The sequence below is a fragment of the Manis pentadactyla genome, chromosome 15, assembly GCF_030020395.1.
Source record: "Manis pentadactyla isolate mManPen7 chromosome 15, mManPen7.hap1, whole genome shotgun sequence".
Classification (NCBI taxonomy): Eukaryota; Metazoa; Chordata; class Mammalia; order Pholidota; family Manidae; genus Manis; species Manis pentadactyla.
The window spans coordinates 15644644-15671757 of NC_080033.1; the positions used below are offsets into that span (position 1 = coordinate 15644644).

The following is a 27114-nucleotide window of genomic DNA, read 5'->3' on the forward strand; positions in this document are numbered from 1 at the left end:
GATTTTCCCAAAGTAGATTTTTTATGCTTTGCCTCATTTATACATTTTCCCAAGAAATCCGATTTTCAAATATTATCGAGGACAATTCCCTGAAAACAAACTTGTGGAGAATGTTGGGTGAAGGCCTTAAGCTATAACACAGGTCTTCTGGAGGTATCTGGTACTTGGGAAACGCCAACACACTGACCTATGAGTAAAGACTGATTTTGTCCTACATTTTAAATACCTTATTTAGAATTATGAAGAATAAAATATTCATAAATGAAGTTGGACTAGATTTTGCTTTATAGGAATTATCTTCATCTAGTTTAGTATCAGGATTATTTCAGCTGTGCAGAATTAATTGGTTAAATCTTGTTAAGGATTATCTATTCCTTAAGGCTTTCACCTGTACAATTAAATTTTTTTTCTTCAACAAGGAGTTCATACACACACATCATAGTTTGTTGGCCTATATGGGCTTCACAGCAGTCACTCATGATAATATACTCTTACAGAAAAAAGTAATACCTCTATATTTTTACATGTACTGGAATACATTTAGTATTACCCTATAATTAAAACAAAATTTCCTTGCTAATATAGTTATGTCACCTTTATCATTAATGCCCTAAATGTATTTTCATTTTCTTTTCCTATTTAGACCTACCAAAATCTAGTCATTATTAACACTGAATTGTCTATTATTGTCCAGTCTCTTAATTTCCACTTTTAATTGTACTTTGCTTCTTTACCAGTGGTTTTATTTTGTTCCATTTCTTGATATAAATGCTTACTAATTCCTTTAACACATTTACCTATGTGATTAGTCCCTGCACTGACTGCTGTGGATAAGTGAAGATGAACCTGGGCCCACAGTTTCCTTAATGCATTAAAGGGCATTAATTTCTTGCTGAAGAGAACTTTGGTGACAACTGTGAAGTTTAAATACACAGGCATTAACAATCATTTATAAGTAGTCTATAATTTATTTTAAAATTTTTTATTGAACCTTTCAAACATAAAAAAGTAAAAAATTAGAACATTGAATCCCTTCAACAAACCACTCCACTTCAGTAATTATCAACATTTTGCCAGTCTACTGTCCAGCTCTCTTTGCCAATTCTTTTTATTTTGCTGGAGTATTTTAGTGCAAATCTGGATATTTTATCATTTCATAATAGGTATGTATCTGTAGCATGTAAGTTTTATTTTTTTAATAGCCATGTTATCATCCCTAACAAATTAATATTTCTAAACATCTAATACTGCATATCCACATTTCTCCTACTGTCTCCAAAATGTCCTTTTATATTTTCTTCAAACTAGGTCCAACTAATGCCCACACACAGAATTTAGTTGATGTCTCTGAAGTCTCTTTTGTTAACAGTTTCCCTTCTTTTTTTCATGCCACTCATTAGAAAGAATCAGGTCAATTGTTTTGTAAAACTTACATATTCTGGATCTATTTATCTGATTCCTTATGGTGCCACTTACTTACTCTCTTCATCTACTCCCCAAATTCTTGGTTTTAAAGATTTTGATTTAGAGGTTTGGTTCCTTCAGTCCATTATTTTGACAATAAGGCTTCATAGATAATGATGTGTACTTCCTATTGCATTATAACAGGAGATGGACATTGTCTGATACTCCCACTTATCAAAGGGCTCAGAGCTTGACAGATCTAGTATAAAGTTTTCACTAGAAAATATTTTACCTAATAGTTTTAATACCGGTTGAAGATCATTTTGTGGACCCATTGTTCCATTCAGGAACTAGAAAATAGTGATTTTTCTAATCCTATCAAAATTTCTGTATTTAGTTACTTGTTAGATCTTTTAAATTAAAAAAAAAACTTTCATTTGAGAAGCTTCTGGTGGCCCTGAAACATGGTTCACATGGAAAAACCAAAATGTGTTATTTTTTGCCCTTATTTATCAATTTTCAGAATGAGTTGGTGCCCAAGCATCTCCCATAGCTGACCAAACTGTGCAGCTGAACCAAGTAAACTATCAAACTACTAATGAGATCACGTCAAAAAACCCAATTCCCACTGGTTGGAGATGGGATAATTTAAGCATCAAAAAATGTATCAACTATACAATTCACAATCACAACGTAAGTTGGTCACAGGGACAGGAGTACAGAACAAATACAGTTAATGATCCTTTAGCATCTTACTATGTTGATAGTGACTGCGCTAGAGTGTGAGGACTTAATAATATTGGTAACTGTTGAAACACTGTGTTGTATAATCGAAACCAACAAGAAATTGTATATGAATGATACTTTAACTTTAAAAAGTATAGTGACTATAATGGAATTTTTTTTATACAAGGGTTTTATGCACACACACACACACACTGTATTTCCAAGTGACTAATTTCCCTTTTGCTATCTTTTTGATAGTTTCTAATTCATCTTGAACAGTGGTCAAACAATAGGAATTGTAAAACATTTATTTTTTGAAATTTATTATGAGAAAATAATTTCACACTTCTTTGATTCCTCAACAATTGCACTCTTAACCTTTTATGAAATTTGTAGTTTCTTTTCAACATGAAATCATCACTGATGCAGCTCGTGATGAACAGCCTCTCATGTAACCTCCTAGATTTTATTCAGCATAAATTATCTTGTTAAGTACTAAGTAGTGACAAGAGGCATTTCTACATGTATTCTACAGGATATCCATTCATATGAGTTCACTAATGCTAATGTAATAATTATAGATAATATATACAGAAGACATGCTATGTGGCATTTCTCCAAGTCTTAACTACTTAATCCTTAAAACAATCCTATTATACAGCTTGGCAAGCTGACTCTAATTGGCCTTCAATGATTCTTGCCTCCTGATATCCACATTCTTGTGTAATCATATTCCCTTGAGTATAGGATGGCCCAGTAACTTGCTTCTGACGAGTAGAAGACAGAAAAGGTGATGAGATGGTACTAAATGAAATCTACTTTGGTGATTAGATTACACAAGATGATAACTCCTATGATATCAGCAGATTCTACTGGCTTCTTGGCTTGCACACTTTGATGAAGCAAGCAGCCATGCTGAAGAAGCCCATGTGGCAAGGAACTGAGGTCAGCCTTCAGCCAACAGCCAGCTAGAAACTGAGGACCTCAGTGCAGTGGTCCTCAAGGAAATTAATTCAGCCAACAACCATGTGAGGTTGGAAACAGATCCTTTCCCTAGTGGAGCCTTCAGATGAGACCCAACCCTGGCTGAAACCTTGATTCTAGCCTTGTGAGAGACCCTGAGGCAGAGGATCATCTAAGTTATGCCCAGATTCCTGACCTATGGGAAATGTGAGATGATAAATGTGTATTATTTTAGGCTTCTATGTTTGTGGTAATTTACTACAAAGCAATAAATAACTAATACACATATGTACAATTATCACCATTTTACAAGTGAGCAAAATGAGGCACAGAAGTGTAAGTACCTTGTCCAATAACATACTGGTAATAAAATAGGGAAATGGAGATGATGATAATGCTGGATATTTTCCTATGTTCATTACATTATTCTCTTGTATGAATTTGCTGAAGATAAAATAATGTTTGAATGGTGATAGGCTTTTAAAGCAAATCTTTTTTGTAATATAAAAATTTATGCTTAGTTGTGAGCATGAAATATTCTCTCAAAAATGAATTTGTTCTGTAACATAAAAGCTTTCTTGTATTAAATTCCATTATGAATTTTCTGATGCTGAGTAAGGTGTGAATGTTGTCTAAATGCCTTCTTACACTCCTTACATTTGTAAGGTTTCTCACCAGTATGGATTCTCTGGTGTTGAGTAAGAAATGAATAAAGTCTAAAAGCCTTACCACATTCCTTACATTCATAAGGTTTCTCACCAGTATGAATACTCTGGTGCTGGGTAAGCTGTGAGAGCAGTCTAAAAGGTTTTCTACATTCTTTACATTCATAAGGTTTCTCACCAGTATGAATACTCTGATGTTGAGTAAGTTGTGAGAGCAGTCTAAAGGCTTTCCCACATTCTTCACATTCATAAGGTCTCTCCCCAATATGAATGCTCTGATGTGAAATAAGTTGTGAGTAACTACTAAAAGTCTTCCAACATTCCATACATTCATAGGGCTTCTCACGAGTATGAATCCTCTGATGGCGAACAAGTTGTTGCCTTAATCTAAAAGTCTTCCCACATTCTTTACATTCATAGGGCTTCTCACCAGTATGAATACTCTGATGGACAGTAAGTTGTTGGCATATTCTAAAAGCCTTTCCACATTCCTTACATTCATAGGGTTTCTCTCCAAAATGAATTTTCTGGTGCACTCTAAGGTCTGGACCACATACAAAGGATTTTCCACATTCCTTACATTCATAGAGCTTCTCAGCGGTATGAAGTCTCTGATGTCGAGTTAGGTGTGTACACTGCCTAAAGGTCTTCCCACATGCTTTACATTCATAGGGTTTCTCACCAGTGTGAATTCTCTGATGTCGAGCAAGTTGTTGATGTACTCTAAAGGCCTTTCCACATTCCTTACATTCATAGGGCTTTTCACCAGTATGAAGTCTCTGATGTTGAGTTAGTTCTTGTAGCACTGTAAAGGCCTTCCCACATTCTTTACATTCATAGGGTTTCTCACCAGTATGAAGTTTGTGATGTCGAATAAGGTGTGCACGCTGTCTAAATGCCTGCCCACATTCCTTACATTTATAAGGTTTCTCACCAGTATGAATTCTCAGGTGTTGACTAAGTGTTGAGCGACGAATAAAGGTCTTCCTACATTCCTTACATTCATATAACTTTTCTCCATTATGCACTCTCTGATATTCAGCAAGAAAATTATGCTTTTTGTATGTGGCTATTTTTTCAGAAGTAATTTTCACTTGCCCAAAATATCCCTCTAGTGGTTCCTTTTGCCCCTCAATCTTGTTTTTGCATTCCCAATCATGTCTAAAAATGGAGTCCTCAAAACTATAGCTCTTAATTCTTTCCATTATCTCCCACTGGAATGAATATATTTCATAAATGTCCTTTTCTGGAGATAACATATTGGTTCTGTATCTGGACTCCAAATCTGAAAGAAAGCAAACAAATGCTGTTTTCCTGTTTCAAGGAAGAAAACTTCTATAAAGAAATAAAGACACCTACAATAATGCCTATTACAAGTGAACAATTAGACATCTCAAAAACAGGCATTTCTGCTACAATACCACATGTGTATTAAAAAACCTTGTCTTCTGTAAAATTACACATTACCAAATTAGTTTATGAGGAAAACAGGGCTGGAGAAGACCACCCAAAGCTATGCAACTTTATTAGCAGAGTGCAAACAAATATAATTGATATCTCATGAGATAACCCAAAAGGCAGCTCAGCTGAAGATTGAAGGTTGCTGGCTGAGGTTGCTTCATTGGTACTAAAAAACCCAAAAATAAAGCGGAAGTGCTGTATTTCCAGCGCTGTGACATTGAACATGAAAATAAAGTCCTGAGCCTGTGAGGCTACCATTAAAGTGGGAATAGGGTAAAATGCAACCTGTTTTTAGCTAGGAACCATGCGAGGTTGATGGTATGTATCTCTGGGGAAGGAGCCCTGGGTCCCTATCAAATTACCAACAACATTCTTCAACGAACTGGAACAAATAGTTCAAAAATTCATATGGAAACACCAAAGACACCGAATAGCCAAAGCAATCCTGAGAAAGAAGAATAAAGTGGAAGTGGCAGGGATCTCACTCCCCAACTTCAGGCTCTACTACAAAGCCACAGTAATCAAGACAATTTGGTACTGGCACAAGAACAGAGCCACAGACCAGGAACAGATTAGAGACTCCAGACATTAACCCAAACATATATGGTCAATTAATATTTGATAAAGGAGCCATGGACATACAATGGCGAAATGACAGTCTCTTCAACAGATGGTGCTGGCAGAACTGGACAGCTACATGTAAGAGAATGAAACTGGATCACTGTATAACCCCATACACAAAAGTAAATTCAAAATGGATCAAAGACCTGAATGTAAGTCATGAAACCATAAAACTCTTAGAAAAAAACATAGGCAAAAATCTCTTGGACATAAACATGAGTGACTTCTTCATGAATATATCTCCCCGGGCAAGGAAAACAAAAGCAAAAATGAACAAGTGGGACTATATCAAGCTGAGAAGCTTCTGTACAACAAAGGACACCATCAATAGAACAAAAAGGTACCCTACAGTATGGGAGAATATATTCGTAAATGACAGATCCGATAAAGGCTTGACATCCAAAATATATAAAGAGCTCACGCACCTCAACAAACAAAAAGCAAATAATCCATTTAAAAAATGGGCAAAGGAGCTGAATAGACAGTTCTCTAAAGAAGAAATTCAGATGGCCAACAGACACATGAAAAGATGCTCCACATCGCTAGTTATCAGAGAAATGCAATTTAAAACCACAATGAGATATCACCTCACACCAGTAAAGATGGCTACCATCCAAAAGACAAACAACAAATGTTGGCGAGGTTGTGGAGAAAGGGGAACCCTCCTACACTGCTGGTGGGAATGTAAATTAGTTCAACCATTGTGGAAAGCAATATGGAGGTTCCTCAAAATGCTCAAAATAGACTTACCATTTGACCCAGGAATTCCACTTCTAGGAATTTACCCCAAGGATGCAGCACTCCAGTTTGAAAAAGACAGATGCACCCCTATGTTTATCGCAGCACTATTTACAATAGCCAAGAAATGGAAGCAACCTAAGTGTCCATCAGTAGATGAATGGATAAAGAAGATGTGGTATATACACAATGGAATATCATTCAACTGTAAGAAGGAAACAAACGCTACCATTTACAACAACATGGATGGAGCTAGAGGGTATCATGCTCAGTGAAATTAGCCAAGCGGAGAAAGAGAAATACCAAATGATTTCAGTCATCTGTGGAGTATAAGAACAAAGGAAAAACGGAAGAAACAAAACAGCAGCAGAATCACAGAACCCAAGAATGGACTAACAGTTACCAAAGGGAAAGAGACTGGGGAGAATGGGAGGGTAGGGAGGGATAAGGGCGGGGAAGAAGAAAGGGGGTATTATGATTAGCATGTATAATGTGGGGGGTGGGGGACAGGGGAGGGCTTTGCAACACAGAGAGACAAGTAGTGATTCTACAACATCTTACTATGGTGATGGACAGTGACTGGAATGGGGTTTGGGGGGGGACTTGGGGTAGGGAGAGCCTAGTAAACGTAATGTTCTTCATGTAATTGTAGACTAATGATAACAAAATTTCAAAAAATTAAAAAAAAATACCAATGCCATTTTTCAACTAGAACAAATAATCCTAAAATTTATATGGAACCACAAAAGACCCAAATAGCCAAAGCAATCCTGAGAAAGAAGAACAAGGCTTGGGGTGTCATGTTCCCTGTCTTCAAGCTATACTACAAAGCTACAGTAATCAAAACAGCATGGTACTGGCGCAAGAACAACCATATCAATGGAACAGAATAGAGGGCCCAGACAGAAACCTGTGCATATATGGTCAATTAACATATGCCAAAAGAGCCATGAATATACAAAGGGAAAAGACAGCCTTTTCAGTAACTGGTGTTGGGAAAACTGGACAGTTACATGCAGGAGAATGAAACTGGATTACTAATTCCAAACACAAAAATTAACTTTAAATGCATCAAAGGCTTAAATGTAGGACATAAAACCATAATACTCTTAGAAAACATAGGCAAAAATCTCCTGAATATATGCATGAGCAGTTTTTTTCTGGACATGTCTCCCTGGACAAGGGAAATAAAAGCAAAAATAAACAAGGGGGACTACATTAAACTAAAAAGCTTCTGTAAGCAAAGGACACCATCAACAGAACAAAAAGGCAACCTACAATACGAGAAAATATATTCACAAATGATTTATCCGATGAGGTGTTAACATCCAAATATATAAAGAACTCATATGATATAACTCAATACCTTTTAAATAACCTGAATAAAAAATGTGCAGAGGACCTAAATGGACATTTTTCCAAAAAAGGACTACAGATGGCCAACAGGCACATGAAAAGATGCTCTGCATCACTAATAATCAGGGAAATACAAATCAAAACTACAGTGAGGTATTACCTCACACCAGTTAGAATAGCCACTATCCAAAAGACAAGAAGTGTTGGTGAGGATGTGGGGAAATGGGAACACTCCTACCCTGCTGGTGGGAATATAAATTGGTGTAGCCACTATGGAAAGCACTATGGAGGTTCCTCAAAATACTAAAGTTAGAAATACTGGACAACCCAGTAATTCCACTTGTAGGAATTTACCTGAAGAAAACAACAACTCTGATTCAAAAAGATATATGCACCCCTAAATTTACTGTGTCATGAACCTGATTAATCCAAAAGAGGAAGGAGCGGAGAAACAAAGGAAAACACATTTAACAAGGAAAAAATTAGGAAGACAGATTTAAGCCTAAATATGTAAGAAAATTACTTAAGTGTAGATGAATAAAATGTATCAACTAAAGAAAAAGATGCTTCTTATCCACACTTGCGAAACAGGCAGTGTGAGGAGTCCAAGGGGGGTAAAAAGGATATCCACTTATGGGGGCAGCCCTGTGCAGATCGTTGAAGTCCAATCAAGGTGAGGAGAATATACAGAAGGGAACACCCAGCATGCACTGGGCAAACCTACCATGAATCTGACATCTTTCTGCCTCCCACCACTACTCTTTTAATCAATCTTCATCTTCAATAGGGATGAAATAAATAGCCTCCTAACTGGTCTTCCTTCTACCCATTTTGCCCCTATTCAACTATTCTCCATAGAGTGATAATTGTAAGACTCATTTTGCTCTCCTGCTCAAAAATCTCCAACAGCTTTCCATCACATTTAAAATAAAAGTCACAAGACTGCCCCTCTGATATATAAAGCTTTACATGTTCTAGCCCTTGCCTTTCGTATTTCACCTTGTTACTCTACTTTTCATGTAGCTTTTAAATAATCATCCTGACCTTCTCGCTGTTCCTCAAACATACAAATCTTCCATTCCCCAACCCAAGGCCTCTGCATCTGCTGTTCTCTATAGAACAGCTCTTGCTTTAGATATTCATAGTCTGAGCTATTTTTTCATGTCTCCACTACCTAATATTTATTCATTTACTTGTTTGCTTAATGCCTTTATTCCTATTAAAATGTAAGCAACATGACTGCTGGAACCCACTACTCTTGTTCACAATTATTCCACTGGTGTCTACCACAGTGCTTTATTCAGACTGGGAAATCAAGTATATTCTGAATAAGTGAATGAGTAAATTTTTAGTCAATGAAAGATATATATATACAAGATATATAAATCAAAATAGAAGCTGGTAAGAAACTGGATCCTATATAGATACATATTGCTATGGACTGAATTGTGTCCCTCCAAAATTATATGTTGAAGCCCTAACCTCCCAGGTGAATGTATTTGGAGAGAATGCTTTTAGTAGGTAATTAAGGTTAAATGAAGTCGTATGGGTGAGTCCTAATCCAATAGGATTGGTGGCCTTTTAAGAGGTAGAGAGAGAGTTCTCCCTCTTTGCTGCGCAGGGACAGTGCGAGGAGGGGGCCATCTGCAAGCCAGGATGAGCCATCCTCAGAACCCAAAACTGTTAATCTTGGACTTCTAGCCTCCAGAACTTCAAGAAAATAAATTTTATTGTTTAAGTCACTCAGTCTGTGTTATTTTGCTAGGGCAGCTGGAGCTAATACAGATTTAGATATAGATTATAGTCACTAATGAAGAAAAAGAGCAGCCCCTCTCTTTGTTCAAGTGCTTTACCCATCACCCACAATGGGACATTTTTGTTTACTGTTTATTTTGAACCAGTTGTGGATTCACAGAAGGTTGCAAAGCACAGGAACATCTCATGCACCCTTTGCCCTGCCTCTCTCAACATTAACATCTTACACAACTACAGTATAATATTCAAACTGAGAATTTGATGTACAATCCAGAGCTTATTTAAGATTCCATCAATTATTCATGCCCTTGTATGTGTATATGTATATAGTTTTAAACTTTATCATTTTTAGCCCTGCATAACCACCACCACAATCAAGATACTTAACTACACTATAACCATATGGCCCCCCTGTATTACTTATTTATATCCCTAATCATCTCCTCCCCTCCCCACATCCCTAAGCCCTGGAAACCACAAATTCATTTTCCATCTCTATTATTTTGTCATTTTATAAATATCACATAATTAGAATCATGTGTTATGTAACTTTTTATGATTGGTTTTTCTTAGCATAATTTCCTTGAGGTTCATCCAAGTTGTGTGTACTGATAGTTTATTCATTTTTGTTGTTGGAATATTATTCCATGGTATGAATGTAACTTTTACCACTTTGAACTGGGTTATCTTTATAGTGTTGAGTTTAGTGTATATACCAGATACAGATTCTTTGTCAGGTATGTTTTACTTCTATTTTCTCTCAGTCTGTGACTTACCAATTCATTTTTATTGGTATACTTTGATGAGACAAAGTTTTTAATTTGAATAAAGTCTGACTTATCTTTTTATTTTTAGTTACTGCTTTTACCCAAGAAATGCTTGCTTACTACCAAGTCATTCCCATTTTCCTCTAAAGGCTTTACATTGAGCTTTTATATTTTTTAAACAAATTTATATTTAATTTTCTAATTTTATTTTTTACATTTATTTGTTATATTAGGCTTTTTATATTTCTTATGTTTAGTTTTTATATTTAGGTCTAAAATCCATCTCAAATTAATTCTGGTATAACACAGGGGTTGAGATTTTTTTTCAGTTATTCCAGCACCATTTGCTTAGAAGTCTCCTTTCCCCATTGAAATGCTTTGGTACCTTTGCCAACGTATTAATGACCCTTCACGAGTACATAAGGTCTACATACAAGTATATAAGGTCTCTATTTTCTTCTGTTTGTTGATACTTATCCAATGCCACAATGTCTTGTTTATTGTAGTTTTATAATAAATCTTGAAGTATCCTGAAGTCATATAGTCTAAGTCCTATAATCTGTTCCTTTTTCAAGACTGTTTTAGACATGCAAGTCCACTGCTTTTCCATATAAGTTTTAGAATTGGCTTAATTTTTACAAAAAAATAAAAGCATTCCTAGGATTATGATTGGAATTGTGTTCAATCTATAAAATTGACATTTCTAAAACAGTAAGGATTCCCATCCCCCAAATGGTATCTCTCTATTTATTCAGGTCTTCTTTAATTTCTCTTAGCAATGTTCCAGGGTACTTAGTGTAGAGGTCTTGCATGTTTTGTGGAATTTATTCCTTAGTATTTGGGTTTTTTGACATTATTGTATTTAATTTAAGTGACTTAATTTATTTTAACTTTAAATTTTCAATTTTTTCACTCCTAATATATAAAAAAACAATTGATTTTTGTATATTAACCTTATATCCTGTGATCTTATTGTGATCTTCATTTTAGAGTAGTTTTTGTTCAGATTCCTTAGGATTTTCTATGTATACAATCATGCTATTGCCAAGTAATTTTACTTCTTTATGGTCTTTATGCCTCTTATTTTGTTTAATTGCCTTATTGGAATGCTAGGGACCTTCAATTCAATGTTAAATATATATGGGGAGAGTGGCTCATCCTTGCCTTGTTTCCAATCTTAGGGAGAAATTCTTCAAACAGGTATGATAAAGTTTATGATACAGTATTTTTTTTTAGCAGATGTCCTATATCAGGTTGAGGAAGTTCCCTTCAATTTCTAGTTTCCTGAGAGTTTTTAGCATAACTGATGTTGAATTTTGTCATATACTATTTTTACTTCTATGGGGACAATAATGGTTTCTCTCATTTCTGGTAATACGGTGCATTACACCGATTAATTTTTGAACATTAAACCACACTGGCATTCCTGGGATAAACCCTACTTATCATTTTTATATATTTCTGTATTTGATTTAGTAATATTTTATTAAGGATTTTACATCTATGCTCATGAAGGAAATGAGTCTATAATTTTTTTCCCTTTGGTAGTTTCTTTGTCAGGTAATAGTATAAGAGTTATGTTAGTCTCATAAAATGAGGTGGAAGATGTTCTTTCCTTTTCTGAAGGAATTTATGTAATATTGCTGCTATTACTTTCTGAAATGCTTAATAGAATTCACCAGTGAAACCATGTGTGATTGGCATTTTCTTGTGGGATGATTTGATAATGAATTCAATTACTTTAACTCATATAAGGTTATTCATATTTTCTTTTTTATCTTGGGCTAGTTCTGTAAGTTGTATTTTTCAAGGAGTTTTTCCATTTCATTTAAATTGTCAAACTTACTGGGATGAAATTATTCATGGTAATCTCTTATTCTCTTAATGGCTTTAAGATATGAAGTAAAAAACCCTTTTTCATTCCTAGCATTAGTAATTTCTGTTGTCCTTTTTTTCTTGATTAGTCAAGCTAGGTATTACCAAGTTATTTGATCTTTTCAATCAACTTTGGCTTTATTAATTTTCTCAACTTCTTTTTCTATTCTGTTGATTTCAGCTCTTATATTTACTATCATTTTTTTCTTATAATAAGAATAGTTCTTTCCTATGAAATGGGAGAGAAAGCTGAGAGATGAGAAGCAGAATAATAACTGAGGGCAACAGGAAGCTCCTTTGCTAGTCCAAGCTTAGAAGACTTTAATTTGCTTCCCAGGTCTCAGGCCTTTCCTCCACAGGCCATGGGCTTTTGAAGAGATCCCCAGTACGTTAAGGGTGTGACTCTACCCTAGCAGGCTTGACTATTCACATGCCTGCTCAGCCCTCACTCACCAGGGTATTGTCTTCTTGTCCCTTCCGTCACAACCATCCAGGGCTCTTTCCCTTCATCCAATAGGGTAATCACATCTGGCTTAGAAATAGAAGGTCCTGCTTCAAAGATAATGTGAAATGACATTATAAGACCAAAAATCACTAGGATCGGATTTGCTTAAGTTCATAATTAAATTTAGGTCAAATTGGGCTTCATAAAGCCTAAGAGCAAAGAAATGCAAAGGAGTTGAAGAACACTCATTAGGGTAACCTTGGGATCACAAGGAATAGATAGCAGATGGTTAAGAACAGGCCCTAATATAACTTAAACTCATACAAGCTCTGTTAAGAGGCAGTCTTGTGTAGTAGCTGAGGACACAGAATCTGGATCCAGACGGCAGGGGTTAAATCCTGCCTTTGATGTTGTGTTACCTCAGCAAATTATTAACCTCTTGTGCCTAAATTTTCTCATCTCAACTGAAGATAACAACAGTATATTTCTCATAGAGTTGTTGTGGGGATTAAGGACACAATGTACAATACTCAGAATACTACCTAAGCACAAATATATACAGTTATATGTATACATATATACACATAATATTTGTGTGTATTAGCTATTAATTTTTATTGTCATCCGTCTGCTGAGAGGAGAATAAGAGGCTAAGACATCCTGCAGATTCATCCAATTATTAATAGCAAAGTTCTTAGATTTAACTTTCACGCAAAAAGCAAGTAGAACTATGTCTATTATAGGAAATAGGATGCATTTATTTGAGTTTTAAGTGAACCTTGTGGATCCATCTCATCATACTATGTCAGTTTCACAGGCTGTCTGGTTTTTAGAGACCCTTGTGTCTAAGTATTTTCCTTGCAGGTGGATTACAAATGAGGGTAAGGCATCTACACCAATTCTGAGCTCAAATACAACATGTAGTCTGGTATCTTGGGCAATGCTTCTTTTGTAAGCAACCCAGAATTCAAACCCAGCATCATGGACACTAAGAAGCAGGGAAATTACAGAGCCTGAAGAAAGCCTGAAGTACTTAGCAGGATGGGAGTGATGAAGCATTAAATGGAGGGGCCTATTTCCACTCAAACAAAGCCTAAATCATTCCGTGGGAACAGAGAGAAAAGGTTATCTAGTTTCTCAAACATAGTCCTGTACTGACAGAAAAGAAAGGCAATATAATTTGGGATATATAGCCTTACCTAGTGAGATGAAGTTGTTATAATTCTCCCACATCACATCCCTATATAAGTCCCTCTGAGCTGAGTCCAGGAATTCCCATTCTTCCTGTGAGAAGTCTATGACCACGTCCCTGAATGTCACTGAACCCTGAAAAAATAAAATTCATGTATTACCTGTGAAAAATAAATGAAATATTTTTAAAATGGAAAGACAGGAGGTTGAGGATAACATTGCAGAATGGGGCCACACAACAAGCAAAGAGGGTAGGGATGAATATGCTATGCATACGGTACAGAAAGAAAATCAGTGTCACTGAAGCAGACTATAGTCCTGTAGCTGCACATAAGATTAAATTTTTATCCAAAATATCTGGAAATGAATAAACTAACCAAAAAAATGTCCCGGCTAAATGAAACAGTGTACTAAGTCTTCTGTAAGCTATGTAACTCCACCACAAATTCTTAAAAAATATGAAATCTACCTTCTTTTCCATTTGTTCTTTTAGTCTTCTAAACTGACTTTTGTCTGAACACAGACAAAAGCTCTACCTTCTTCTACCTCTTTTAACATTGATAAAAATTTCTCCCAAATATACTACAAATCTCTTAAAAAACAGGCAAATTCATCATAAAGTCAGGTTTTATTATAAATGTTTATGTTCATTAAAATGTTTACAATGCAGAGGCAGAGCCAAGATGGCGGCATGAGTAGGACAGTGGGAATCTCCTCCCAAAAACATATATATTTTTGAAAATACAACAAATACAACTAATCCTAAAAGAGAGACTAGAAGACACAGGACAACAGCCAGACTACATCCACACCTGCGAGAACCCAGCGCCTGGTGAAAGAGGTAAGATACAAGCTGCAGCCCGGCAGGACCCGAGCGCCTCTCATCCCAGCTCCCCGCGGGAGGAGAGGAGTTGGAGCAGGGAGGGAGAGGGAGCCCAGGACTGCTAAACACCCAGCCCCAGCCATCCGGGCCAGAGTGCAGACACACAGTGCATGCATGGGGTGCTGGATACTAGGGGAAAAGGACAGTAAGACCTTTGAGCCGGTCCCGAAGCCGGCACCCCTGTGACAAAGAAAAGCGAGTGCTTTTTGAAAGGCTTAAAGGGACAGAGACCCCACAGCTGGACGGAAGCATCCCGGGTCACAGTCCAGCAGCTGGAAATGCCAGGGAACTCCGGGCGCACTAACCCCCTGGGCAACAGCTCTGAGACCCCTCACAGAGGTAAATAGCCAAACAGCCCACCGTCCATTACCCCTCCGGGGCCCTGCCACAGCAGAGCAGCAGCCTGAGGCTGGCCATGCCCACAGCAAGGGAGCTTCCTCCATACCAGCTGGGCAAGATACAGAGACCCAGTCTACACGTAATTTCCCAACACAAGCCACTAGGGGTCGCAGTTGTCCCAGTAAAGAAAGGCCAGGAGCCAAGTGGAAAGAGGCCTGACTCTCCCAGCTGATAGACGTGTCAATAGCACTCCACTGCACCTATCAACATGAAAAGGCAAAAAAATTTGATCCAGACAAGTCTAACCCAGACAGCTTCGACATCTTCCACATCTTCCCGAGAAGGAACCTGGGGAGATAGATTTAACCAGTCTTCCCGAAAAACAATTCAAAACAAAAGTCATAACCATGCTGATGGACTTGCAGAAAAATATACAAGAACTAAGTAGGGACAATACAGAAATAAAACAAACTCTGGAAGGACTTCAAAACAGAATGGATGAGATGCAAGAGACCATTAATGGACTAGAAAACAGAGAACAGGAACGCAGAGAAGCTGATGCAGAGAGAGATAAAAGGATCTCCAAGAATGAAAGAATTTTAAGAGAACTGTGTGACCAATCTAAACAGAACAATATCCGCATTATAGGAGTACCAGAAGAAGAGAGAGAAAAAGGGACAGAAAGTGTCTTTGAAGAAATAATTGCTGAAAACTTCCCCAAACTAGGGGAGGAAATGGCCTCTCAGACCACAGAGGTACACAGAACTCCCATGACAAGGGATCCAAGGAGGGCAACAGCAAGACACATAATAATTAAAATGGCAAAGATCAAAGACAAGGACAAAGTATTAAAGGCAGCCAGAAAGAAAAAAAGGTAACCTACAAAGGAAAACCCATCAGGGTATCATCAGACATCTCAACAGAAACCCTATAGGCCAGAAGAGAATAGCATGATATACTTAATGCAATGAAACAGAAGGGCCTCGAACCAAGAATACTGTATCCAGCACGATTATCATTTAAATAGGAAGGAGGGATTAAACAATTCCCAGACAAGCAAAAGTTGAGGGAATTTGCCTCCCACAAACCACCTCTACAGGGCATCTTACAGGGAGTGCTCTAGATGGGAGCACTCCTAAAAAGAGCACAGAACAAAACACCCAACATATGAAGAAGGGACGAGAAGGAATAAGAAGGGAGAGAAATAAAGAATCATCAGACCGTGTTTATAATAGCTCAATAAGCGAGTTAAGTTAGACAGTAAGACAGTAAAGAAGCTAACCTTGAACCTTTGGTAACCACAAACTTAAAGCCTGCAATGGCAATAAGTACATACCTTTCAATAATCACCCTAAATGTAAATGGACTGAATGCACCAATCAAAAGACACAGAGCAATAGAATGGATAAAAAAGCAAGATTCATCCATACGCTGCTTACAAGAGACTCACCTCAAACCCTAAGAAATGCACAGACTTAAAGTCAAGGGATTGAAAAAGATATTTCATGCAAAGAACAGAGAGAAAAAAGCAGGTGTTGCAATACTAGTATCAGACAAAAGAGACTTCAAAATAAAGAAAGTAACAAAAGATAAAGAAGGACATTACATAATGATAAAGGGCTCAGTCAAACAAGAGGATATAACCATTATAAATATATATGCACGCAAAACAGGAGCACCAACATATCTGAAACAAATACTAACAGAATTAAAGGAGGAAATAGAATGCAACGCAGTCATTCTGGGAGACTTCAACACACCACTCACTCCAAAGGACAGATCCACCAGACAGAAAATAAGTAAGGACACAGAGGCACTGAACAACACACTAGAACAGATGGACCTAATAGACATCTACAGAACTCTACATCCAAAAGCAACACGATACACATCCTTCTCAAGTGCACATGGAACATTCTCCAGAATAGACCACATACTAGGCCACAAGAAGAGCCTCAGTAAATTCCAAAAGATTGAAATCCTACCAACCAACTTTTCAGACCACAAAGGCATAAAACTAGAAATAAACTGTACAAAGAAATAAAAAAGGCTCACAAACGCATGGAGGCTCAACAACACGCTCCTAAATAATCAATGGATCAATGACCAAATCAAAATGGAGATCCAGCAATATATGGAAACAAACGACAACAACAACACTAAGCCCCAACTTCTGTGCGACACAGCAAAAGCAGTCTTAAGAGGAAAGTATATAGCAATCCAAGCATATTTAAAAAAGGAAGAACAAGCCCAAATGAATGGTCTAATGTCACAATTATCGAAATTGGAAAAAGAAGAACAAATGAGGCCTAAGGTCAGCAGAAGGAGGGACATAATAAAGATCAAAGAAGAAATAAATAAAATTGAGAAGAATAAAACAATAGAAAAAATCAATGAAACCAAGAGCTGGTTCTTCGAGAAAATTAACAAAATAGATAAGCCTCTAGCCAGACTTATTAAGAGGAAAAGAGAGTCAACACAAATCAACAGAATCAGAAACGAGAAAGGAAAAATCACGACGGACTCCACAGAAATACAAAGAATTATTAGAGTACTATGAAAACCTATATGCTAACAAGCTGGGAAACCTAGGAGAAACGGACAACTTCCTAGAAAAATACAACCTTCCAAGACTGACCCAGAAAGAAACAGAAAATCTAAACAGACCAATTAACAGCAATGAAATTGAAGCAGTAATTTAAAAACTACCAAAGAACAAAACCCTGGGACCAGATGGATTTACCTCAGAATTTTATCAGACATACAGAGAAGACATAATACCCATTCTCCTTAAAGTTTTCCAAAAAATAGAAGAGGAGGGAATACTCCTAAACTCATTCTATGAAGCCAACACCACCCTAATACCAAAACCAGGCAAAGACCTCACCGAAAAAGAAAATTACAGACCAATATCCCTGATGAACGTAGATGCAAAAATACTCAACAAAATATTAGCAAACCGAATTCAAAAATACGTCAAAAGGATCATACACCATGACCAAGTGGGATTCATCCTAGGGATGCAAGGATGGTACAATATTCGAAAAACCATCAACATCATCCACCACATCAACAAAAAGAAAGACAAAAACCACATGATCATCTCCATAGATGCTAAAAAAGCATTCAAGAAAATTCAACATCCATTCATGATAAAAAATCTCAGCAAAATGGGTATAAAGGGCAAGTACCTCAACATAATAAAGGCCATATATGATAAACCCACAGCCAACATCATACTTAACAGTGAGAAGCTGAAAGGTTTTCCTCTGCGATTGGAAACAAGACAGGGATGCCCACTCTCCCCACTGTTATTCAACATAGTACTGGAGGTCCTAGCCATGGCAATTAGGCAAAACAAAGAAATACAAGGAATCCAGATTGGTAAAGAAGAAGTTAAACTGTCACTATTTGCAGACGACATGATATTGTACATAAAAAACCCTAAAGACTCCACTCCAAAACTACTAGAACTGATATCGGAATACAGCAAAGTTGCAGGATACAAAATTAACACACAGAAATCTGTGGCTTTCCTATACACTAACAATGAACTAATAGAAAGAGAAATCAGGAAGACAATTCCATTCACAATAGCATCAAAAAGAATAAAATACCTAGGAATAAACCTAACCAAGGAAGTGAAAGACCTATACCCTGAAAACTATAAGACACTCTTAAGAGAAATTAAACAGGTCACTAACAAATGGAAACTCATCCCATGCTCCTGGCTAGGAAGAATTAATATTGTCAAAATGGCCATCCTGTCCAAAGCAATATACAGATTTGATGCAATCCCTATCAAACACCAACAGCATTCTTCAATGAACTGGAACAAATAGTTCAAAAATTCATATGGAAACACCAAAGACCCCGAATAGCTAAAGCAATCCAGAGAAGAAAGAATAAAGTGGGGGGGATCTCACTCCCCAACTTCAAGCTCTACCACAGAGCCACAGTAATCAAGACAATTTGGTACTGGCACAAGAACAGAGCCACAGACCAGTGGAACAGAATAGAGACTCCAAACATTAACCCAAACATATATGGTCAATTAATATACGATAAGGGAGCCATGGACGTACAATGGGGAAATGACAGTCTCTTCAACAGATGGTGCTGGCAAAACTGGACAGCTACATGTAAGAAAATGAAACTGGATCACTGTCTAACCCCATACACAAAAGTAAATTCGAAATGGATCAAAGACTTGAATGTAAGTCATGAAACCATAAAACTCTTAGAAAAAAACATAGGCAAAAATCTCTTAGACATAAACATGAGTGACCTCTTCTTGAACATATCTCCCCAGTCAAGGGAAACAAATGCAAAAATGAACAAATGGGACTATATCAAGCTGAAAAGCTTCTGTACAACAAAGGACACCATCAATAGAACCAAAAGGTATCCTACAGTATGGGAGAATATATTCGTAAATGACAGATCCGATAGAGGGTTGACATCCAAAATATATAAAGAGCTCACACACCTCAACAAACAAAAGCAAATAACCCAATTAAAAAATGGGCAGAGGAGTTGAATAGACAGTTCTCTAAAGAAGAAATTCAGATGGCCAACAGACACATGAAAAGATGCTCCACATCGCTTGTCATCAGAGAAATGCAAATTAAAACCACAATGAGATATCATCTCACACCAGTAAGGATGGCTACCATCCAAAAGACAAACAACAACAAATGTTGGTGAGGTTGTGGAGAAAGGGGAACCCTCCTACACTGCTGGTGGGAATGTAAATTAGTTCAACCATTGTGGAAAGCAATATGGAGGTTCCTCAAAATGCTCAAAATAGAAATACCATTTGACCCAGGAATTCCACTTCTAGGAATTTACCCCAAGAATGCAGCACTGCCGTTTGAAAAAGACAGATGCACCCCTATGTTTATCGCTGCAGTATTTACAATAGCCAAGATATGGAAGCAACCTAAATGTCCATCAGTAGATGAATGGATAAAGAAGATGTGGTATATACACAATGGAATATACTCAGCCATAAGAAAAAAACAAATCCTACCATTCACAACAACATGGATGGAGCTAGAGGGTATTATGCTCAGTAAAATAAGCCAGGCGGAGAAAGACAAGTACCAAATGATTTCACTCATATGTGGAGTATAAGAACAAAAGAAAACTGAAGGAACAAAACAGCAGCAGAAGCACAGAACCCAAGAATGGACTAATAGTTACCAAAGGGAAAGGGACTGGGGAGGACTGGTGGGAAGGGAGGGATAAGGGCGGGAAAAAAAGAAAGGGGGCATTACGATTAGCATGTATAGTGTGGTGGTGGGGGGCACAGGGAGGACTGTGCAACACAGAGAAGACAAGTAGTGATTTTACAGCATCTTACTAGGTTGATGGACAGTGACTGTGAACCGGGATGTGGAGGGGACTTGGTGAAGGGGGGAGCCTAGTAAACATAATGTCCTTCATGTAACTGTAGATTAATGATACCAAAATAAATTTTTTTAAAAAATGTTTATAATGCATCCAATGTTTGTAATGTTTACATATAATGTTCCAATATTTATATACAATGTTATAACCAATTCTTTAGTAAACTTTTTAAAATTTGCTAAATGGTAGTCCATACTTTGAATATATTAGACTCAATCTTTTTTTTTCCAATTTAGATGCTTTAATTCAATACAATCTCAAAAATTTCCTTAACTCTTATAGTCTACATTCTGTACTACTTATGTGTCTTGATGACATTTTTACTCTTTATCATCCACCGTTCCTCACTGAACACCTTTCCTCGTGCCGGCGTTAGGGGATACTGAATCATGACTTGTCACTCTGAACCAGTGGGTTTTCAAAGAAGAGTGATTTTTACCCCCCAGAAGACATTGGCCGATTCTGGGTATGACAGAGGTGGGGTGTGTGTGTGTATATATATGTGTGTTATAGGCATCTAATTGGTAGAGGCCGGAATAGATGATAACAGTCATACAGATAGCACCCTACAGTAAAAGATTCTTTGGCTCAAAATACTAATAGTTCCAAAGTTGAGAAACCCTGCTCTTAAAGAGCACATCCTGCCAAACTACACAATGGACTTTACTTCTGGTATTCTTCTCTCAGGGTTTCCTGAAGATGATCCAGGGTAGTTAGTGTAGAGGTCTTTCCCTGGAAGGAGAATTACAGGACACGTGGGTCTGTGCACTCACCGTATCTTCGGCTTCAGAATTTTCATTCTCTCTTTTATAGACCTTATTTTTCTCACTTGCTTTGTTTATTTCTCCACAATTTTCTTCAATGCTTTTCCAACTTTTTTAAGAACTCATTTTACACCACACAAGAAGAAGGGCTACATGTGAAATGCACTATGAAAGTGAGTTTCCAACAAGAATAACAATGGCAGGAACAGCTCACACTCAGTATGATGCTCTGATGCCTTCTCCAGCACCAGCAGCTCCAGAGTCACATCCCCTTTAATGATACTTCATGAATTTTAAAACCTCTGCACATAGTTCTGACGATCTAGCAATTATATTTGGAGTATAATAAAATTCTTCCTGCACATTGTTTTTCATTTAAAAATGTTGCCTTCAACTATACAGTTTTGCTTATATAGTTATAAAAATAGGCAAAATTAATTTGTGGTGTTCAAAGTCAGGAGAGTGGTTACTTTTGGACTGGGTGGGTAGGGATTGACTGAAAGGAGGGCATGGGAGGTGCTAGTAATTCTCTTTCCTGACCTGAATGCTGATAAAATGGAGGTACTCAATTTATGAAAATTCATTCAGCCATAAGTTTATAATTTGTGTACTTTTTTCTCTATGTATTATATGCCATAGAAAGTTCAAAAACCTTTTAAATGTCAAATTGTGTATTGGGGACATAAATTTTTCCTATGTAGAACTAGACCAAATATCACTGTATTCAGAGAAATAAACTTTCTCTTAAGTTTAAATATTAAAATCAAAAGCTGTTCCTCTGGAACATGTTAACAGTGGGGACATTCTGCAGAGAACGCCTGCCTCGTTCTCAAGGCATTTCTTTTGTTCCCTTGAGCTTCTTGACAGAAAATTTTGTAGACAGGAGATGCTCCACATTAGTGAAAAAAGGGAAGGGCACATACGGAGGACACTGGGCTATTACCTGTCTCCAGCTCTCACAGCAATGAGAGGAACTTCCTGGATGGGAGCTTGTTAAATAGGAAGTTTCAGGAATAAGTATGTACACATGTCCTAGAAATCGACAGTATTTCAAAAAGGAGAAACATCAACTTACATGGGCCATGGTTTCAAAACACAAGAAGTGGTCAGTCCTTTTCAAGATTTCTCTGTTGGAGAACTAGAGTCCAGATAAGCCAAATCTGGAAGAAGAAAAAGCAGCCATGAAACCACATGTGCATCAGGTGTCCCAAAATGACTTGTTAATATGAGCTCGCTTTTCTTTTCAATTCCTTGCTTCCAAACTATCTCTACTGCTATACCCACACTGATCCCACACCCTAACAAACTGGAGGAGAGCATAGGGATTCTGAAGATATCCAACAAAGCGCTGAAGAAACACAGGTGCACAATGAGGGACTTGGTGTAGAAGCCCAGCTAGTTCTGCAGGGGGATTTCTGACCAGTTCCCCATCTGGCAGAGTGGATCTAGTGCTGACACTGGATTCCTCCTACTTAACCTGAACAGCTTCTCCTCCCTCCAGTACAACTTTCCAGGCCTAAGAGAGGGCCATACCACCCCCACAAAGCCTCTTTTGAGCCCATCTGAACTTCCTTAACACCAAGACTGCAAAGCACACAGATTGAGCCTGGCAGCTCCTGCCACTATAAAGCCACACTAGCCTCTCTCCAGCCAGAACAACTCACTACTCTGTTTTCCAGTCATAACTGTTCATACCATGACATCCTTTGTGCCCCCACCCCCGACCCCTTTCAGTATCCAAGCTGGGGAGAAGGAGATTCATGATGGCCGCAGCTAGGTAGCAGCAAACATTCATTGAGAACTTTTATGTGATAGGTGCATACACCACCTGTGGATCCTCAGCACTCCTCTGCAATGTAGTTCTTCCCTCCTTTCAGCAGTTAGCAAACTGATGCTCAGAGATCAAATCACTGACCCAAATTCACAATTATAAAATGGCAGAAGGCATCTTTCGACTTTGGTTTTGCCTCTGAAATCTAGATTTCTAGTTCACTGAGAAAAACCTGAGCAATGACAATTCACTACAAAAGAGAAATCACCTTTCAAAAGATACTAAACCTCACTACTAATTAAGAAGATGTGTGGTGAGCAACCAAATAACCCCACAAAATCTCTTTTTACATTGATTAGGCTAGGAAATCTAAAAGACAGATGATGTCCCTTATTAGTAACGTCATGGGGAAATGGACACTAGATTGGTTCAGATTTACAACTATGTGAAGCAGCAGTTAAACCTTGTAATCCGGTAGACCTTGTAAATCAGAAACTCCACTTCTGGGGCTAAAGGAACTATTATACATGCACATAAAGATGTTTGTAGAGGTATACTGACAGATATAGTTTATAATGGAAAGCAGCTGAAAATAATCTAATTGGGGAAATGAGTATAGTGCAGCTATACCATTAAAAACCATCAAATATTAAAGTAATGATGTCACTCTAATTTTGAGGAAATGAGTGAAGCCAGATTGTTTAAAAAAAAAAAAAAAGTGTTAATTTAAGCTACTTTGACCTGGAAAAAAATCCCATGTATACCTACCTACAAGGACCAGCTAAAATGTTTACAGTGATAGCCAGTGATACTCACCACCATATTAAAGATAGAATGAACCGAAAGGACACAAATACTCCAAATAACGTAAAGATTTCCCCAGTGCCAAGTTTTCTTCCAGCCTTCTATTGAACTGAGGGGAAAAAAGCTCAGCATACTCTAAAAAAATCAACTGTTGTTTTCCCTGAGTGACCCTCTTTTTTACTTCAGCCTCTAATTCATGAGCCCACTCTACTCTGATTTAATATGCACATGCATGTTGGAGTTTTATCTAAAAAAGAATGGCAAAAGTCCCTGATAGATTACTTTTAAGCATTGACAGCAGTGTCAAGTCTGTCATGACAAATGGGTCCATTTTGCTTCTGAGCCAATGCTTTGGGCTAAGATGCCCATGAACTCTCCGATAGCTGTTAGACCTTCTTGTTTTACTAGTCACACTTGGCATCAAAAAATCATTAAAATAAAAACTGTAGGGCATACATCTTACAGCATAAGATCCATTTACCTCGAGAGACCCCATAGCTTCAGTATAATCTGAACATAACTTGACAATGCTTGCTGACATCAGAGTAACATCCCCTCCCTCTATCATGATGGATTACTGAGTAAGGCAGGAAGGATTTTTTTTTTAAGTTTACATAATGATGAGACTTGGCACACTGTTGTACTAATACTGGCTTTGCTGTCAAACTTCCAGGATATCTCAGCTCTCATAGTTATTAACTGTGTGATCTTGGACATACTACTTAACTTTTCAGGCTTAGTTTCCTTCTATATAATATGGTGATGATAGATTGTATCTCAAAGGGTTGTTCTGACGATTAAATAAGACACTACAGATAAGGAAGCACTTAAAGTAGCAAATAAACATTTAATGAAAGTCAGCTGTATCACTAATGATGAAGAATGCCATGTACTCTTCTTTCCATAATTATTGAAGAAAATGTTCTTCTTAGTCTGTTTTCTTCCATAAAAAATTTGAGGTTCTTAGCTCTGCTCTTTCTTATAGGCTAGCAATAAATTTCAAAGCTTCACTTGGATAAGCAGTTCCTCCTGATTAACAACTTACAAAGGGGTGTATGTGGATGGATGAGGCAAACATGGCAAAATCCTCACAATTTTTGGATTTGGGTTATGACAAAAATATGGAATACAGCATAATAGTAACAATTAATTTGCTGATATGTGTCAAGCATATCTGAGGACTTTACATATATTAATTCATCTATTGATAGCAATCCTATGTAGTAGGTTCCATCATTATCCTCTTATCATATTCCTACTCCACATGAAGGAACTGTGGCACAAAGAGATGAAATAAATTACCCTAAATTCGCCTAGCTCTAAGTGGCAAATTTAGGATTAGAACACTGGTAATCTAGCTCCCATAACCCATACTATTGTCACTACACTACACTGCATAAAACCACATAAATATGTGGCCTGAAACAACTCATGCTGTCAAAAACGTCAAACCACTCCTCAAATTTCCTAATGTCTTCCTTTCCTTTCCCTTGTTAACAAAGACCTCCCTGTTAAAAACCCTGTCACATCACCACATCTTAAAAGCAGAAAATCTTCTCACCAATCTCCTATCTTTCCCTGCTTTTGAACTTAGGACAGTTAAGATCAAAGACTCCTACTGTATGATTCCAACTAAACAGATAAGTGTCTCAACAAATCGTAGCCTAAAATAACGCTCTGCAGTTGACTACCATTCAGGTTTACTTGCAGAGCACTTAAATTATTAAGCAGCAGCAGCTCACAAGAGGAATTAAATGATTGCCAAATGTTTCTGTGAAGGCCCACGGGAGGGTGTAACCTCAACAACCCTATCATTCACTGAAAGAAAAGAAAGCAACAGGTCAATGGATTGGATATTTCCAGGGTTAAAGCCTACCTAATCAGCTAAAGATTACCTGGAACAAGCCTGTATAGTCCGACAAAATCAATTTTTTGACTCGAGCGAGACGAAATTCCACATGAATGCTTGGAATGCAATGGGTGGGGGGAGCTCTTTTGTAAAGGGTTGAGTTCCAACTGAAAGATTTTGAGGATCTAGGCAAGCGGGGAAAAATTCTGGAATGGTTGCTGTTTCTGAGATGAGATCTGGTGAGCCAGGGATTAATCGGAGACTGAGTGCTACCATGAATGGAGGGTTGCCTAGCAATTGGGCATCCCCAGTAATAAATAAAAATAGCAAAGTGGGCCTGGCCATTGGTAAAAAGCTGCAATCTCTCAAAGAAGACGTTATGGCATTATACAATTGCTGCATGAATTGGGGAGAAATAATATTTTTTATTAACTTTGCAGCTGGTTTTTCGGTCTCTTCTCTCACTGCCTGACTAATGGCAGGGCTGCTTTTTCTCTTCTCAATCTGAAGTGATTTTCACTTTCCCAGGAGAAGCAAATGTTTCCATGCCCGGAAAAATTAAAATTACATGTCATGGAACAAAGAGGAAACACAAACACATCTATCTGTGTATCTATCTATCTAGTTACTAGTTAATTTCTTCCTTTCTCTCCTTCCCAAAGATCAGCAGGATTGGGGTAGGAGACGGGAATCTTGAGATCTTGATCCCTTTTTTGGAGCTCAGCCCGGCCTGGCTAACTCCGGACACACACCCCGCTCCCGCACTTGCTCCCACCATCCAACACACAGAACCCGAGGGAACAAACAAGAGTCCTGGGAGAAAGCTGACCCTTCCCAGTATGAAAGAAAGGCCAGAATACAAACGCCTGAACCGGAATCTGTCTCCGAGTTCACGGCAGTTTCCTTGGGAGGGAGCTCTAGTTAAGATGTGGTTCTGGGATTTGCAAATTGTTCTTCTGAAAACTGCGTCTTTTTTGTTGGGGGCCTTCACTCGGGGTTCATACGCTTAACTCGCAGCCATTCTGGGCCTCTGGATATGTGCGGCCCTGAAGCGGGAAGGAAGAGGAAACTTCAGGGCGCCCAGCGCTCAGTCACAAACTCCAGTCACTGCAACCGGGTTCACTCAGAGGCCCGCACCGCCCCCGCGCCGCCCCCGGTCATCCCCGGCCACCCCCGCGCCCATTTCCTCAATGCACGCCACCAACTCACCTCTCGTAGCCGACACCAACGAGGAAGCCGGAAGGAACTCAGGCGTAGAGGCCTGTGGGAAATGTAGTCCGCAGTAGAAAGAGCTCCGTCACCGCCCTAATGGGCTTCGCGAAGTG

At 37.9% G+C, this 27114-nt stretch overlaps 1 protein-coding gene across 5 annotated transcripts; it reads right to left on the bottom strand.

The window, feature by feature from the left end:
• Positions 1 to 966: 966 nt before the first annotated feature.
• Positions 967 to 27114, bottom strand: ZFP14 (ZFP14 zinc finger protein). 5 transcript variants are annotated; one of them, XM_057493479.1, is made up of 5 exons: positions 26999 to 27114; positions 22441 to 22525; positions 13976 to 14102; positions 12785 to 12880; positions 967 to 5043 (listed from the first exon to the last, which is right to left on the bottom strand). In XM_057493479.1, the coding sequence occupies exons 2-5, from the start codon at positions 22447 to 22449 to the stop codon at positions 3677 to 3679; spliced, it is 1599 nt and encodes a 532-aa protein (XP_057349462.1). In that variant the 5' UTR covers positions 22450 to 22525; positions 26999 to 27114; the 3' UTR covers positions 967 to 3676. The 5 variants fall into 5 exon arrangements, with proteins under 5 accessions (XP_057349462.1, XP_036741679.2, XP_057349460.1 ...); XM_036885784.2 differs by having other exon boundaries at positions 12785 to 12883; positions 26999 to 27113; XM_057493477.1 differs by lacking the exon at positions 26999 to 27114 and adding an exon at positions 26662 to 26925 and having other exon boundaries at positions 12785 to 12883.